The 16,424-nt window shown below is 41.2% G+C and overlaps 1 protein-coding gene across 3 annotated transcripts in view; it reads right to left on the reverse strand.

Moving 5' to 3' along the window:
* Positions 1 to 5,995: 5,995 nt before the first annotated feature.
* Positions 5,996 to 16,424, reverse strand: part of TET2 (tet methylcytosine dioxygenase 2) — a 125,065-nt gene continuing 114,636 nt past the window's right edge. For all 3 annotated transcript variants that reach the window (XM_004426613.3, XM_087437792.1, XM_087437793.1), the window contains 3 exons: positions 15,476 to 15,613; positions 12,717 to 13,071; positions 5,996 to 10,765 (listed from right to left, as the gene is read on the reverse strand). In XM_004426613.3, the coding sequence (XP_004426670.1) occupies positions 9,255 to 10,765; positions 12,717 to 13,071; positions 15,476 to 15,613 (2,004 nt within the window). In that variant the 3' untranslated portion in view covers positions 5,996 to 9,254. The remainder of the gene's footprint in view (positions 10,766 to 12,716; positions 13,072 to 15,475; positions 15,614 to 16,424) is intronic.

Below are 16,424 nucleotides of genomic sequence, written 5' to 3' on the forward strand. Positions count from 1 at the left end.
TTGTTTTTTTTTCTAGCCTCTTTCATTTATTTCTGCTCTGATCCTTGTTATTGTCTTTTTTTCTGCTAACTTTGGGCTTAGTTTGTGCTTCTTCTAGCTTCTTGAGGTGTAAATTTAGGTTGTTTATTTGAGATCTTTCAGTTTTCTCAATGTGCATTCTTCGATGTAAACTTCCCTCTTGGAACTGCTCCAGCAGCATTTCATAGACTTTGCTGTGTTGTGCCTCCATTTTTGTTTGTTGTAAGATATTTCTTGATTTTTTTCTTTGATCCATTGGATGTTAAGGAGCATGTTGTTTACTCTGCACATATTTGTGAATTTTCCAGCTTTCCTCTTGTTACTGATTTCTAGTTTCATACCATTGTGGCTGGAAAAGATATTTGTTATGATTTTAATCTCTTAAATTTGCTAAGACTTGTTTTGTGACCTATCAGATGATCTATCCTGAAGAAAGTTCCATGTGCTCTTGAGAAGAATGTGTATTCTGCTGCTGTTGAATCAATGTTCTGTCTATGTCTGTTAGGTTCGTTTGGTCTAAAGTTTGGTTGAAGTCTAACATGTCCTTTTTGATTTTCTGTCTGAATGATCTATCCATTGTTAAAAGTGGAGTGTTGAAGTTTCCTCCTATTACTGTATTGTCTGTTTCTCCCTTCAGATCTGTTAGTATTTGCTTAATATGTTTAGGTGTTCTAATGTTGGCTGCATATATATTCATGATTGCTTTATCTTATCAATGAATTGACCCCTTTTTTCTCTTGTTACTGTTATTGGCTTAAAGTCTATTTTTTTTGATATTAGTATAACTACTCTTGCTCTCTTTTGGCTTCCACTTGCATGGAATATGTTTTTCCATCCCTTCATTTGTCCTGTATGTGTCCTTAAAGCTGATGTGAGTCTCTTGTAGGCAGCATACAGTTAGGTCTTGTTTTTTATCCATCTGTCCACTCTGTGCCTTTTCATTGGGGAATTTAATCCATTAATATTTAGAGTAATTATTGATAGGTAAGGACTGACTAATGCCCTCTTTATAATTGTTGTCCAGCTGTTTTAAAGTTTCCTTGTTGCTTTGTCCCTCTCTTGCTGCCCTCCTTTATGTATTGATGATTTTCTCTGGTGGAATGCTTTGATTCTCTTTCCTTTATCTTTGCGTATCTCTTGTAGATTTTGGCTTTGTAGTTCCCATGAGGATTAATAAAACATGTTGCAGACAGAACAGCCAGCTTTATGCTGAGAACAGTTTGACTTTGACCCCGTATAAGAACTCTGTCCTTTTACTCCCTCCTTTTGTGTTTCTGATGTCATCATTTACCATCCTTTTTTATTGTGTATCCATTAACAAATTGTTGAAGCTGTAGCTATTTTCATGCTTTTGTGCTTTAACTTTTATTCCAGAGTGAAGTATTTGGCATCACCATATTACAGTATTAGGGTATTCTGAATCTGATTATATGCTTAACTTTACCATATGTGGTATATTTTCATATGTTTCATGTAAGTAATTAGCATCCTTTTTTTTTCAACTTGAAGAACTCATTTTAGCATTTCCTGTAAGGCTGGTTTAGTGGTGATGAATTCCCTCAGCTTTTGTTTATTAGGGAAAGTCTTTATTTTACCTTCAGTTCTGAAGGGCAGCTTTGCTGGGTAAAGCATCCTTGGTTGCCAGTTCCTTTCTTTTAGCACTTTGACTATATCATCCCATTCCCTCCTGGCCTGTAAGGTCTCTGCTGAGAAATGTGCTGATGGCCTTTTGGGGGTTCCTTTGTATGAGAGAATTTTTTTTCACTTGCCTCTTTTCAAATTCTCTCTTTGTCTTTGGTTTTAGACAGTTTTATTTTTATGTGTCTTGGAGAAGAATGTTTTGGATTAAAATTTTGAAGTGACCTCTATCTTCATAAACTTGGATCTGTCTTTGCCTTTTAAAATCCATTTTTAACACAGAGTTATCCTTTAAAACACAAATAAGCTCATGTTCCTCCTCTGCTGAGAATGTTCTAATACCATCATCTACTTAGAGTAAAGGTGGAAGGACCTACCATGCTCTACAAGGGGGCCTTCCACCATCGGACCTTATCCTCCACCACTCTCTTCATCGCTCATTTGGCTCCAGCCATGGCCTTCCTGTGTTCGTGAGCCCACTTTAGGGCCTTGTACTTGCTGTTCTCTATGCCTGATATACTTTCTCAAATATCCACATGGTTCGTATCTTCAGTGCCATCAAGCGTTTCCTTATCAGTAAGACTTCCTTGGCCAACATATATTTAGGAAGCCCTCCGCCCTCCCTCTCACTCTGCTTTGCTCACAGCACTCACCTGCATATTTACTCTGTATCTCTGTCCCAACTGGGAAGGAAGCTCCAGAGCACAGGGACTTGCTGGTTCTGTTCATTGCTGGATGCCCAACTCCGAGAAACGTGCCTGACAACATTTTTAAGAGTGGATGCTCAAAACTATTTGCAAATGTATATATGAATGAATGAATAGTTATATAAAACCAGAGTTGGGAAAGATGACCTCTAAGATCTCAGTCAAGTCTGCTTATTCATGATTTTGTACAGTTAGTAAGTATTTCCTCTTTCTGACTAATGACTTGAAAATATGCAGAAAATAAAACCACTATGGTATGAAATAGCAGCTTCAGCTGACTAATTAACATAATTATAATAGCTGGCTTTTTTTTTTAGTTCTTTCAATGAGCTTTAAATAAACTCATTTGTTCCTCTTAAAAACCTGTGAGATAGGTATTATTTTCATTCTCCAGATGCAGAAATTGATGAAGGACTAGCACCTCGCCCAGGGTCACACAACCAGCAACTGGCAGAGCCAGGACCAGAGCCCAGAGCTTTCTTTGTTGTGTGTCATCTCCTAGGGAATACAAAAATGAAATTCTCTTAATGTCAGTTATACATAATATTTAAAAAAACATAACTAGTGTTTCCCTTCCATTTTAACATACTCTGCCTTAAAAATATTTTATTCTAATACACATATTTGGAACATGGATATTATAAACATTAATTCCATGAAATACATCTCTTCGTAGGTGACATTGTAAGTAATGGAAATAAAAATATAATTTCCTCATTTATTTTTTTTCTCTTTGATTTTTTTTCTTCTGCTTTTAACTCTTAAATCCTTTGAGCCTTCTACTAGTCCTTGAGTATTTGGTAAGTTAGAGACTGCAAGGTCTTTCCAACTCTTGGAGTTCTCAGTCACCAGGGATTAGTCACTCATCTGAAAATCGGTTTGAGGCTCTATGAGATTTCAGGACAGGGAGTTATTTCCTGTCTTGTCACTGTCTTCTCTGTAGCTTTGAGGTCCTAGTGATGCTTCATGATGAAGAGCTTTTCTGTTGTTATGTAAACCTGTTTTGTCAGGTGAGGGAATTAGGGGTCAGCCCCTGGGGAGAAGGGAGGGGCTCAGGAGTCAGCCAGGTGAGCAGAAGGTATGGTGAGTGGAATGATCCTCCTAGTGTGAAGCAAGAGGAGGGAGGGAGATAGAGGAAAACTTTGTGAGAACAATGTCTGTTCTACTCTGTGCTTGAAGCTTTCCACTCTCCTTAGTCCTCACTACGTCCCCACGGGGAATGCACTGTTGTTCTGATTTTCCCCGATGAGGCTTGGTGGCACACAGCCAGTAAGACTGCAGGGCTGCGCTAAAGCCGGTGCTTTTCACTCGTCCGTGGCTTGTACTTCATCGTGCTCCCTGAAGCTACCCCCCACCCCCGCCCCGTGTGTGTGTGTGTGTGTGTGTGTGTGTGTGTGTCTCTCTCTCTCTCCAGGCTGAGAGAGAGAAAGAGAGAGAGAGAGAGAGAGAGAGAGAGAGAGGGAAGTGCTGGGCTCCACCTGCATCAACACCCACATCTCTCTTAACGTGACCCCTCTGTGCAGGGATAAAAGCTTGCTCAGTGACTATGCCTCTAAATCCTTAATTCAGCGGATTTAAATGACCTGATTCCTTCTTGAGGGGGCAGGGAAGAAGTGGGGCATCTTTATGTAACTACCATTGTACTCAAGACCTAAGTAGAAATTTCATTTCAGTTTGAATTCAGACTTGATTAGAGAGTAAGATGTCAAATTGAGTAGAGAAGTTCCTTTTGAAACAGCATGAAAGGAAGCCCGGAAAGAAAGCGCAGTCACAGAGAGTATATGCAAGAAAAAGGCGGCTGCTTTCAGGCGTTAGTGTCGGAGTGGACAGAGAAATCTGTGAGGGATTGCCTGGAAGAGAGGGAAAAGCAGGCAGGGGGCCTCGAATATATGGGAACAAGTATCCTAGTTCTTTGAAACTGAAGAGTGTGGTAAAACTGAAATAATCTATAATTGCAGTCAATTCTCTTCTGAGCATCTTTTCTCACCGCTGTGACAACTGGAGAGCATTTCTCAGGGGAGGGAGGGGGCAGGGAGGAAGTGCCCCACCCTTTCCAGGGAAGCCAGCAGCCTGACTGAAGTTGTGTCCTCATGCAACAAGCACTTGCCCCTCATGGTGACAGGAAAGGCGAGATGCCCCAGCCTGCCTTTTCTGCCAGAAACTCCCCTCCTGATGGCCTTTAAACCGGCAAAACCAACGTAAAATTCTCAGCAGCTTGAGGAGTAGGTGCCTTGATGAATAAGAAGGGCTTTGCTCACTGAGGCTGGTTCTCACACAGCAGACGGAGTGCAGAGCAGTAGAACTTGGCGGGAGTCCAAGGCAAGCTGGTGTGACCCCAAGCAGGAGGGTTTTTACAATCAGCCAACTCAGGAGGCCCAGGACAGGAGCAAGGGCAGTCGTGTGCAGGCCTGCGTCATGAAAGGTTCATTCTTGGCTGTCATTTCCAGAGGAGGCCAGGGGCCAACAGGGCTTTGTGGACGCTGGCTCACCTGTCCTTTCCAGCTGTCACTGTTCAAGTCCACCTGCCGGCGCCTTCATTCACAGCGCACCAGCATTGCCAGCCTCCCCGAGTTGGGATTGGGATGGGGATCTAGCAGGAAAAGCTTTTGAGTTCACAGAATCTTAAATTCCCCTTTCCCTGGGCAGTGGAGACTAGCAAATGTGAAGAGTAGGAGCTTCCCACGTTCAGCCAGAGGATGGACGGTGAAGCGAGGGTTGACAACACCCCTAGAGGGTTGAAATGAAAAAAAGAAATCAAATCGTTGGCTCACTGCTTGTTAACAGTGAAGTTGCTTCTTCTCTTAATGCCCTGCTTTGAGCAGAGCCCTGGAGGGGTCAACTAGTCAACGAGCTCAAAGGTTACTACATGGCAGTCATTCCTGGGCTCAAGAAGGACTATTTAAATCAAATTTGGCTCAGACTGAACAGAGAGAGAAATACGAGAAAGGGAATTCCCTTACTTCATGCATGATGAAAATGATATCTCTGACAGTTTGGGGAGGGGTGGGGGAGGTTGGAAGACTCACATAACTGTAATTAGTAACTGTGCTCAGTATCTTGTGTTTCTAGGAAGTATTTCAGCAGGCGTACACCGTGCTGTGTGGCGGTGATCCGCACGACAGAGAAGGGGCGGAGGTGAGGATAGCCTAGCCTCCAGCTTCCTGCAGCCCCATGGGATGGGTGAGGACCTGCACATTTGTCTGGGGCTGCCCTGGCCACCTCTCCCCACTCCTCTTGCCAGACACTGGAATCTTCCTCGGGAAGAGGGGACGCGAAGAGGAAGACAAGAATCTGAGAAGAGGGCCGGCTCAAGCCTCAGCTGTGTGGACTCAACCCCGGGGCCCCCGCTGTCGCTGAAGGGCCTCACAGGCCACACGCCAGGAGGGACGGGCCACCTGAGGCCAGCAGAAGTGCTGCCCCTCCATCCCTGACTCCCACTGGCCGCACACAGACAGAACAGGCTGAAAAGGCAGCCGGGGAAAAGAAGTAAGCTGAATATCTGGACTACTCAACCAGAGAAATATTTTGGCCTTCATTACCTGGAATATTACCTTAAATATATTTTACTCCCTTTTGCCTCATTGAGGTGGCAGTAATTCAGGCAGTAAACAGAAACTTCAACAAGGCAATACTTAGAGTGCATTAAATAAATATAAATTTTATTAAAAACACTCACATAGCGTTATCAGGAATGATATAATAATAAACGCTTTCAAATAACCTGCATTCATAACATTACAATACTTACAGTATTTATAACCATCCTCAGATTTTACAGACAACCCAAACGTCTCATGAAAATGAAATGAAACTAAGTTTTAAAAAAAAGCATAGAAAAATGCACACAGAGTTCATTATCTTAGTGTCAAACTGCAGAAGTTTCCTACACAAGTTAACTACTAGCTTTAGAAGTGAACTGTATACCACTGTGCGTCAATCACGATGAAAAATTCATTCAAGTAAAGTTGACACCACTCAGAAGCATTTTCAAGTATGGCTATAGAGTCAACCTGATATTCCTATGTAAGCAAATTGGAGATCTGCTTTCCATTCATTCTAACTGAGGCAGGTTTGATATTTACAATTATAGATCTGATATTTACAATATGCCACTCAATCTCCTCTCCTCTTCCCTAACTAAGCTCTCCCCAACCCCCAAACCACTTCCTTCTCTTGTTGGCCAGCAGTTTGACAAATGACTGTGGATGAAATAGAAGTCAAATACTCATATAGGGATGGCTGGCTCAGAGCCAACAAATGTGCATGTAGTAATCAAATATTTGGGGTCAGATAGATGGTATATGCAAAATATTAAAATCATGTGGTTTGATGTATGGAAAGCACAAATTTTTGAAATGTTTAAACTGGTCATAGCCAAAAATTGGGGAAATTTTTCTAAAAGACAAAAGCCATGTTATAAAGATTTGACCAATAAAACTCAGAGGCCTCCTGCGATTAAGAATCTGAAATGTTAGTAAGCAAAACTGTACTTAGACCAGAAAGGAACTGTGCAGCCGACTGCACACCATACCCCTAAGTGTCTTCACATGTAGCGACGTTCTCAGGGATCTGATTACAGGATGAAAACATCTTTATTTAGAGAGCTGAAAGACTCTAGCCAACAGCCACTTGCCAAACTCCTGCCTTACAGTTTTCCCTTTATCAACTCAGTGCATTCTATTTTCATGGAATTTTTTTCCTGCTTGAAACAGTCAAAAGATCCCCCCAAACTTTTAAAATGCTTTTCTTTACAATAAAAATAGCCAACAGATTTACAAAATTAGTTTTAGTTACATCAGGACATATACAAGTAAAATAGGAGGGATTCAAAATAAAAGGGTTAAATCCCTGAAAAAGAATATATTTATTAACCTACAACAATTTTACATAAACACAGGTGACACGTTGGCATAAGGAGAACATGAGCTGAAATATCCCTGAATTCTTAGAACAAAAAGGTCGAAGTTCAAGTTATACTTGCTAAGAAATCAAGTATTGAAAAGGTATGCTTTTTTAATAATAAAAAGAGACTTGGAAAGAATGATGGTACACAATGCTGTAAGCTTTCACCCCCAGCTCAACGTCCTATTGCCACACTAGTGTTGAGGTATATGGCAAGTAGGAACGTCACTCAAACCTTTACGCATTCCTAGCTCACATTACGATATCTTTGTAGCAGGCTGAGTAGCACCATCATGATGTGAATTCTGCTTCAAATCCATATATATATATTTATATATATATTTAAAATTTTTACAGTACTAAAATACTAAAGCATTGCGTTACAAAAGTTTCGTTTACAATTTAATTTACTTACTGTACATCTCTTTCACTTCTTCTTTATACAAATTAATGATTTAAAACCACCACAGCAAACCAGCTGCCTTTTTTTTTTTAATAGATTCACATGGAACTAACCCTGTTTATTCATCTTATGCAGGCATCCGTCTGCTCAATCTTCCTGGTAAAGAGGACATTTAAGCTAAGAAATGCCAACATCACAATGTACAATTATCAACACAAAGGCAGACTGCCGTTCAGTTCGCTGAAGAGCATACAGAGCCAAAAAATAGCATGGGCTGAAGTGAACTAGCTTTGTTGCGTCTGCAGCATGCAGTTAATTATTACCTGCAGTTAAGAGAAAATTCTTAAACCTCTACATATCTGAGCAATGAACTTGTCATACAATTTTGTATAAAACTGTTTTACAGTATAGCATGTGAGATGAGCACCAGAGAACGTGTGTTTTGTGGACTGATGTATTCCCTTGGATCCAGTAAGCCCCATTTTGGATGTAACTGGTTGTATTAAAAATGGACACATTGCTCATCAGTAGATGCATGGCCAAAAGCAAAAATATTTTAAAAGCTTTCCTTGTTTCCTTAAAAAAAATCAACTTTGCATTCTAAAATGAAAGTAAACTTCTTTTTAAACGTCTCAGTACCTTAGCATTGTTCAAGTTGTCCAAGCTTAGGTAGACAAAGTGCTTCTAAAACACCATTTAAAATATCCATATATACATGTGTGTACACATATACATATGCGTGTGTAGATATGTACATAGATACGTTTCTTGTCCTAAAAGGACTGCACTGGATGAGCAAAATCCAGAGGCCTTTACAATGTCCACATTTTAAAAATTCAGCTTGTGTAAGAATAGGTAATTATGATAAAAACTTGAATGAAAAGGTACCCTATTATTCAAGGGCACTGCAGTACACTGATAGCATCTTGATGATATAAAGGCATTAAATTTTCAACTGTAAAGACACCATTTTCTTAGCACCATTTCTTAGAACATCCAAACAAATTCAGTGTTTTACTGTCTATTCATTTATGTTTACTGTAGCTATTTTGATAAATAAAAGTTAATATTAAGATTACAGTAAAAACTGCATATTAAAAAGCCATAATTCCAGTATTTCAGTACATCATATGTTCAGCACCAGATGGTATTTTAAAATTCCTGCCACTGTAATACTACAGTACTTGTTTGATTTGTGTTCCATGACTATGCAAACTTGGTATTATTAAAAGTGGTCACAGATGTGTGGTGTTGTAAGGGGAAAAAAGTCACCTTTACACATCATCTTGTCAGATAATAGAACCAGTGTTTAAAAATGTAAATTGTGCAACACCTTCTTCCCCACCTCCTTCTGGCATAGAATGCTTTGGTCTTTTGCCTAGACGCCATCTGTGACCACTTAGGCGTCAGTGGAAATTAAGTGCTATGGTGAGATGACCTCTTTTTTTGCTGGTGAGCTGAGGTTCTTCCCACCACATTTGTCATGAATACCATGTCCTTTCCCCACCGCCCAGGTCATGAGAACTACACTACGGACAGGTTGGTTGTGGTCTTTTCACATGAGGTAACCACCCCAAGGGGCAACATCATATGTATCTGTTGTAAGGCCCTGTGACCCGAGTGAAGGCATACGGAGATGTAGTCACTGTGGAGTCTGTGGTCACGGACATGGTCCTCTCAGCAAGGGACTTGATGAAGCGCAGGTAAGTGGGCTCGGAAGATTCATGTGGCTCAGGGGGCTCCCGTTTCACTTTTTTGCCATGGGTTTTCTGAGGCACGTAGTCTGGGCCGTACTTTTCACACTCTTCCTCTTTCTCACGGGCTTTTTCAGCCATTTTGGCTTCCCAGAGCGCCAAGCCATGTTTCGGCTCATTCATGCTCTTATGCTGGTAAAAGACAAGCGAGATCCTGGTGGGGTGATTCCTGTTGGGGTTCTTTAAAGGGGTTGTGGCATGAAGCTCGCGCTTTGCACACTCGATGAGAATTGACCCGTGAGTTGGAGCCACAGCCACGCCCCCAATGTCAGGGTCCAGAAAGCTCTGCTCACTGTCTGACCAGACCTCCTCATTGTCCTCGGCGGCAGAAGGGTGCTTTTCCTGACTGCCGTCATCCTGTAACTTGTGTAAGCCTTCTTGGACAGACGCAGTCCTATCATGGTTAAGAGCTGGAAGCAACTTAGACAACCCATTAGCTGTGTGGGAAAGCATGTCATTCTCCTGGTTCTGGAGACACAGGGCGTGAAGAGAGCTGTCGAACAAACCCGGCACTGCACCATAGTTGTGGATTATGTGAGAAGATGGGTGATGTTCACCATTTTTATAGTCTATGTTTGTATTGCTCAAATTGGGTGGCAGTCTAGCAGTGGCTCCCATGAAGTGGCCATCCATCTCATGAGTGGAATAAGGAGGGAACGTCCCTGCATGGTGTGTGTTTGCTCTAATTGTACAGCTGCTGAAGGCTCCTCCCTGCATGCTTTGGTTTCCGTAACCTAAGTACTGAGAAGGAAAACTCTGGCTATTTCCCAACCTCGGCTGGTAAAGTGTATGGATGGGTGGTAGATTTAGCTTTGAGAGAGGGTCTTGGTTTGGATACCTATATAGATCCATGGGCTGAGACTGGGGAGAATAGGAACCCAGATATGGGGAGCAGGCGTCCACTGATACATTCCCATTGCACTGATATGATGGATACTGGTTATTCTGATTCAACAGCCCAGGGTAGGGGTTCATGGGATTAGAAGAATTCAAATATGAACCTGTAGCTTGGGAGGAGGTGGAATAGAGGCTGAGAGGGCTGGCACCTCCATAAATATCTGAGGTGTGCGAAGAGCCTGGATAAGGACTAGCTGGATGGGACCGTCTCATATATAGATTGGAGGATCCAGAAGAGTAAGAGTTGACAGCCTCTGACTGAGGGTCGCTGGTCAAGGGGTGATGCGGCGGCTGCTGGGGTCGCTGCGGCTGTGGGGGCTGTGGCGGTGGGGGCTGTGGGGGCTGCTTCTGCGGCTGCGGAGGCTGCTTCTGTAGTTGTTGGGGTTGGGACTGGGGCGGGGGCTGCTGAGACTGCTGCACGACTGGTCCTGAAAGTCGCAGAAGTTCTGTGGACAGGACAAGAGAGAGCGGGGACAAACATGCTTCATGAGTATTTTACGAAAGCTGGTGAGGTGCTTAAATGCACATGAGGACCACCACCAGGATTATGCAACCCCCACCAAACAAGGACAAGGGCAAAGTCAGGGTTCTGATAATGTCTGGCATAATTTTTTGTGTCTAAAGTTTTAGAAATAAAACGGCAGACCTTATAACAGTACAATCTGGTAAGTGAAGAAATATGTAACCAACATCCAGAAGCCATCTCATTGCGAGCATCACATCCCCTGCAGCATCTGTGCTTTGAGTGTGCCTCACTGCCTGCCTGAAGCGCCCTCCTCCCTCCACCCCACCTCCCTGCCCTTCCTCGGCACAGTCATCCCCTCCTCAAGGAAGCCTCTATGACTTCACCTTCCAGTGCTTTGTGATATCCCCTGCAAACACAAGTCAGATAAGCCATGGTCATAACCTATTGTAAATATCCGTTTTTAGTCCCCTCTTCACCCCACTGCAAAGTAGTTCCTTGAGGGAAGGGACCATGTCTTATTTCACTTTATTTATCCATTGCCTGGCATGCAATAAAATTTGTTAAATAGTTAAAATAAAGTAGTATAAAATTTGTTGTGGAAGATTCAGCAGTGCTATGAGAAAAAGAAAGACATTCATTTAAACACTCAAAGCACCTTGTATAATTGGCAATCCCTTTTTCATTAGCACACTTTCCAGAAAGGAAATTTATATGGTTGCACATAAAACTTTAAGAAAATTTCAGCCTTGTAAGTAAAACTTTTAAAAGTCACACTTCTGTTTCATGACCTCACTAAAAAAGTAATATGAGATAAGAGCAGATAAATGGAGCTGCAGTGGCAGTCCAGAATTGAAACAATGACCACAGAATCCAGTTAGACGGGACCACAGACAAGTTCCACCCGACTTCACTTTACAGCTGACTGAGAGGAGCTACCAGGGAGAGAACAGGGTTTACTTCTCTTAGTGCAAGTCAACCAATCAACAAATACTTATTAAACATCTTTAGCATATTATTCTAAATTAGTTTCTCTGAGCTTTGAAAAACCGGTAAGGAAATTTGACTTTGTGAAGCAAAAATGGTTGGTTCTAAGCAAATTGGTACACTACACTTAAAAGACACACATTTTTCTTTTGATAATGGCAGGCCAATACCATCACTAAAATTTGGATACAGACATTACATTGTTGTATGATTTTTTAGAGTATTAACTGCAGACATAAAGCAAGGGGCTCTGGAAAGAAAATATCAACTTAGTATTGATAAATAATGCCCTATTGCTGCTTCTATAGATGTGATCTATTTTGATGGCTACAAGCTTATAGGATAACTACATGTGGATCCCCTTCCTAAATCTCAGACTCAATATCACTGAGGAAAAAAATCTTGTTCTCCTCCACCCCCATAAATCCTATTTTCAAACTTATTTCAATAAACAGTACTGTTTTAGTTATCTAGGCTTAAAACTTTGTTGTCATCCTTAAATTTTTCTTCTCTATTCCAAAGTTTTGTCGTCAATGTATTGATATTTATTTTGGAAGAATTCACTTCCATCATTTTTGCTAAATCTTCATTGCTACTGCCACATTCAAGCTCTTATGACCTCACCCTTGGTTTACTGAATCTGTCTCCTCCACCTCTAGTTTGGCCTACCTGCCACTGCTAGATTAATGCTAATTTCACCATATTACTACCTATCATAAAACTTTGCCATTTATTATAGAATAAAATCCAAACTTCCCCATCAATCTGGGCTTGATGGTATGATATCTCATTGCCATCTCCAAGAGCAAAGCCTGTCCCTTGCTCTGGAGAGAAGATTCTGGTGCAGAACTGAGACTGTGATTGAACGTAACCTTCCAAATGAACGTTCGTTTTTAACATAAGTATCATATGACACATGTCTCTACAACGCTTCACGTTAAATTTACCTGCCAACTGTTTAGCCTGGCTTCCATTTTCAGTCTGTTTTGCACGAGACAAGGCTGGCTTTTCCTTCTCGCTCTTATTTGCGCTGTTCTCCAGGGAGGACAGCTTCTCAGCCGCGGCTTTCTTGGCTTCCAGTTTCTTTTGTCGGCACGTCTTGACTGGCTCTGCTAACATCCTGACTTTCCGCCGGAAAGAACTCAGTACCTGAATGGCACCATTTCGCTTTTTCTCCTCCTGAGCGTCTACACTCCCAAACTCATCCACGTCAGAGACTTTGTAGAGAGGCAGAACGTGGAGCTGCTCATCCTCGGGCTTCCCTCCAATTTCTCGATTGTCTTCTCTTGTGAGGGTGCACACCTGGCAGGGAGAGAGACAGGACAGCCTCAGCTTCAGTCCAAGAGGAGAGTGGGTGTGTTCCCGTGTGTGTGTGTTCCTCTGTGTGTGTGTGTGTCTTTCTCCCTCTCAGGATTTAGATTTGTAGTGGTGGCCAACTGGATCAGATCAGTGACGTGCATGTTACCATGAAACCATGCCTGCCTGTGATTAACGACCGCATCAACATGGTACAGGGAGATAGACTCAAAAAAAATAGCACAAACTTGTCTATCAGGAACTGTTACCTGTGGTGACTCTGTTCTTCACATACATTTCTGACTCTAAGGGAAGAAGCAACACTCCCAGCAAAATGAAGCAGTCTCCCACTTTTCATGTGAAGCCTTTTTAAAACCAGGCCAAAAGTTTCTTCTACCAAATGGCTTCCTCTGTGTTTGGGAATATCACACTCACCTTATCTCATACTTTTGTACGCAGAGATATTTCACATCTTTCCTCACACTTGACTCCTAACTCTCCTTCAGTGTGTTTAAGAAATTTCCACAAGATCCCAAAGTGAAATCGAAATAATGTAAAACTGAAGGTTCAGCTGATCCTGGTCACATGTAACCTAACACTATTTCTCCCCTATCTCCCCTTCTCTGTGCTCTGTTAAATCTAACTTACTGTTTCTCTTCTCTCTCATTTCCTTCTGAAATATCACTACATACCAGGCAGCACTCTGAAAAGGAAAAAAAAAGCTACTTCTGTTGATAATTTAAGGGTACTCTTTTTCTTTTGTTAGCCACAATCATATTGGTTTTGATGAAAGATTATTTGTTGGTTCTAAAATACTAGGCTTTTAGCATTTAGTATTTTTGATTAATGGAGAAAATGTAACCATGGTTATTTAAAATCTAAGGTAATATAAAATCACTGGAAGATACTCTTGAAAGGAATGTGATTGTGATTATAACAGACTTACCTTTATAAATAAGTTTAACATGAGATGGTATTAAAATGAGTTTTCACTTCTCACACATAAAAGTCTTCCAAATCCATGTCTCTGAGCACTTGTCATCTTTTCCCACACACAATTGTCCCTACTCAGTCCTTCTTATCCCGTGCTTCTGTCCATTTCACCTCACAGAACCTGTGACCCATCAGAGGCAAATTCCTCTTCATTCAAATCATCTATCCCATCCTCTGCCCCCTCTCCATCACCTTGCTGGAGTGAAATGTGGTCATCCTCAGGCCCTACTAGAGCTCCGGCTATTACCTACTTCGTCTACTTCCCAGAATCTAGCAGAGCCTCCTAACAACGAGCAGTGCTCAACACATGATTGGTGATCATTTTTGATATTGCAGATGATACACTTTGTGTTTGTTCTCCTGGATTAGAAGTCAGCAAACTAAGACCTGTGCCCAATCTGCCTTGCAGCCTGGTATCGTATGGCCAGAGAACTAATAGTTTTTGCATTTTGAAAGAATTTTTTATTAAAAAACCCCAAACAGAGAATGTGACAGAGACCCTGTGTGACCTGCAAAGCCTAAAATATTTACTATCTTGCCTTTAATAAAGAAGTTTTCCGACCCTGCTCTAGACCATTAAACCAATACCTTCTCTGCTTCTCAACAAACACTTCGCAGCGGTTTCCTCAAATCACTTCTACTGTTGTCTACTGCCTCCTCGAATTCTTTTCTACCCTAGAATAACACTTTAGTTTCTCTCTTCTATCCTTCATCTTAAGTCTCATTGATCATCTTCCTCAACTCACCTATATCCATGTTGATGAATCATTAGATTATTAATTTATAGTTTCCTCACTTGAACTTTTTCATTATTTATCTCCACTCTGAAGCATCCGTCTGTAAGCAAGGCCTCACCCTGGAATCTGTCAGTGTGGAACACTGCTCCATCCTAAGACTGGATCCCTTTTCTCCCCTTATCATAGCCTCCAATTATAAGGCCCAATCCATTTCACCCGCTGTAATATGTTGTCATAATGGGCTCTTTCACACTTGGAACCTTCTATAGTAGTTACTGTGAGAATGACGATGCATTTTTCATTTGTACTTGTCTCTGGAAGGTGAATTGGTACCTTGGCTTGAATATGGCTTTTTGCGTAACTGATTATAACCTACCAGATATCTGATACTGAATTTTGAAGGATTTTTTTGGCAGCTAATTATAGCTGGCAACGCATAGTCACTGGTTTAGATTAGCACCAAGAATTTCCATGATTTCCATGTGCTTGTCAACACAGTTTTCCATGAACGTGCCAACCTTTTATGAGAGTACTAGTTATGCCAAACAAGCACTTCATTCATGAAAACACCGCTGGGCAGTGACAACCGCAGAGAACATATTACTCTAATGTAGTGCCGTAACTTGCAGCCCTCCGCTCTTCAACAGGACTGCTGCCAATCTGTCCTCAGCTCCACTCACCAAGGTGCTGCCATTCTGCATGTTGTGCAAGTCTCTGTGGGCGTGAGCACAGAAGTCCAAACAGGCGGTGACCCCTGAGAATGGACGGCCTTCTTTCAGACCCAGACGGCACTCGGGTGCTCTGTGTTCATATTCAATCTGAAAAATAAAAGCATGTGTGTGAGTGGGTAAGTACTTAGGCATTTGAAATTCTTGGGCATACATCTGACAAAGAAGTACAAGATCTGTGCACTGAACAGGTCAAAAGACTCCTTAGTATTTAGGCTATATTAGAACTTTAAAAAACGTTGCATATTTTATATCCAGAAATACAATGGAATGACGCAAAAATAGAGCAAATCTCTTGACATGGTAAAGTTTTTATTTTACAGTGCTATTGAGTTATAATTGGCATACATTAAATAGCATATATTTAAGGTATACTATTTAATGAGTTTTGACATATGTATATATGAAACCATTGCCGCAATCAAAATACTGTATATATCCATCACTGCCAAAAGTTTTCTCATACCCCTTTGTAATTCATGCCTTCCTCTTTGTTCCCAGGCAACTACTGATCTGCTTTCTGTCACTACAGATTAGTTTGCATTTTCTAGAATTTTATATAAATGGATCCATTTTGAGTTAATTTTTATATATGGTGTGAGGTTAAGAGTCAAGGTTAATTTTCTTCCATATGGCTATCCAACTGTCCAAATACTACTGAGTAAAAAGATTATTCTTTCCTCATTGAATCATCTTTGTTGAAAACCAATTGACCATATATACTGGATCTATTTCTGGACTCTCTATTCTGGTCTTTTGGTATAAAATGGTGTGTTGGCGTGTGTCTGTGTATGTATGTGTACATATACCAATACCAACTGTCTTGAATTACTAGTAAATGTAGATTTTTAGTAAATCTTGAAATCAGGGAGTATAAATCATCAAACTCTGTTCTTTTTTA

Source organism: Ceratotherium simum, chromosome 12 (genome assembly GCF_057802395.1).
Source record: "Ceratotherium simum simum isolate JZ-2026a chromosome 12, ASM5780239v1, whole genome shotgun sequence".
NCBI classification, from domain to species: Eukaryota; Metazoa; Chordata; class Mammalia; order Perissodactyla; family Rhinocerotidae; genus Ceratotherium; species Ceratotherium simum.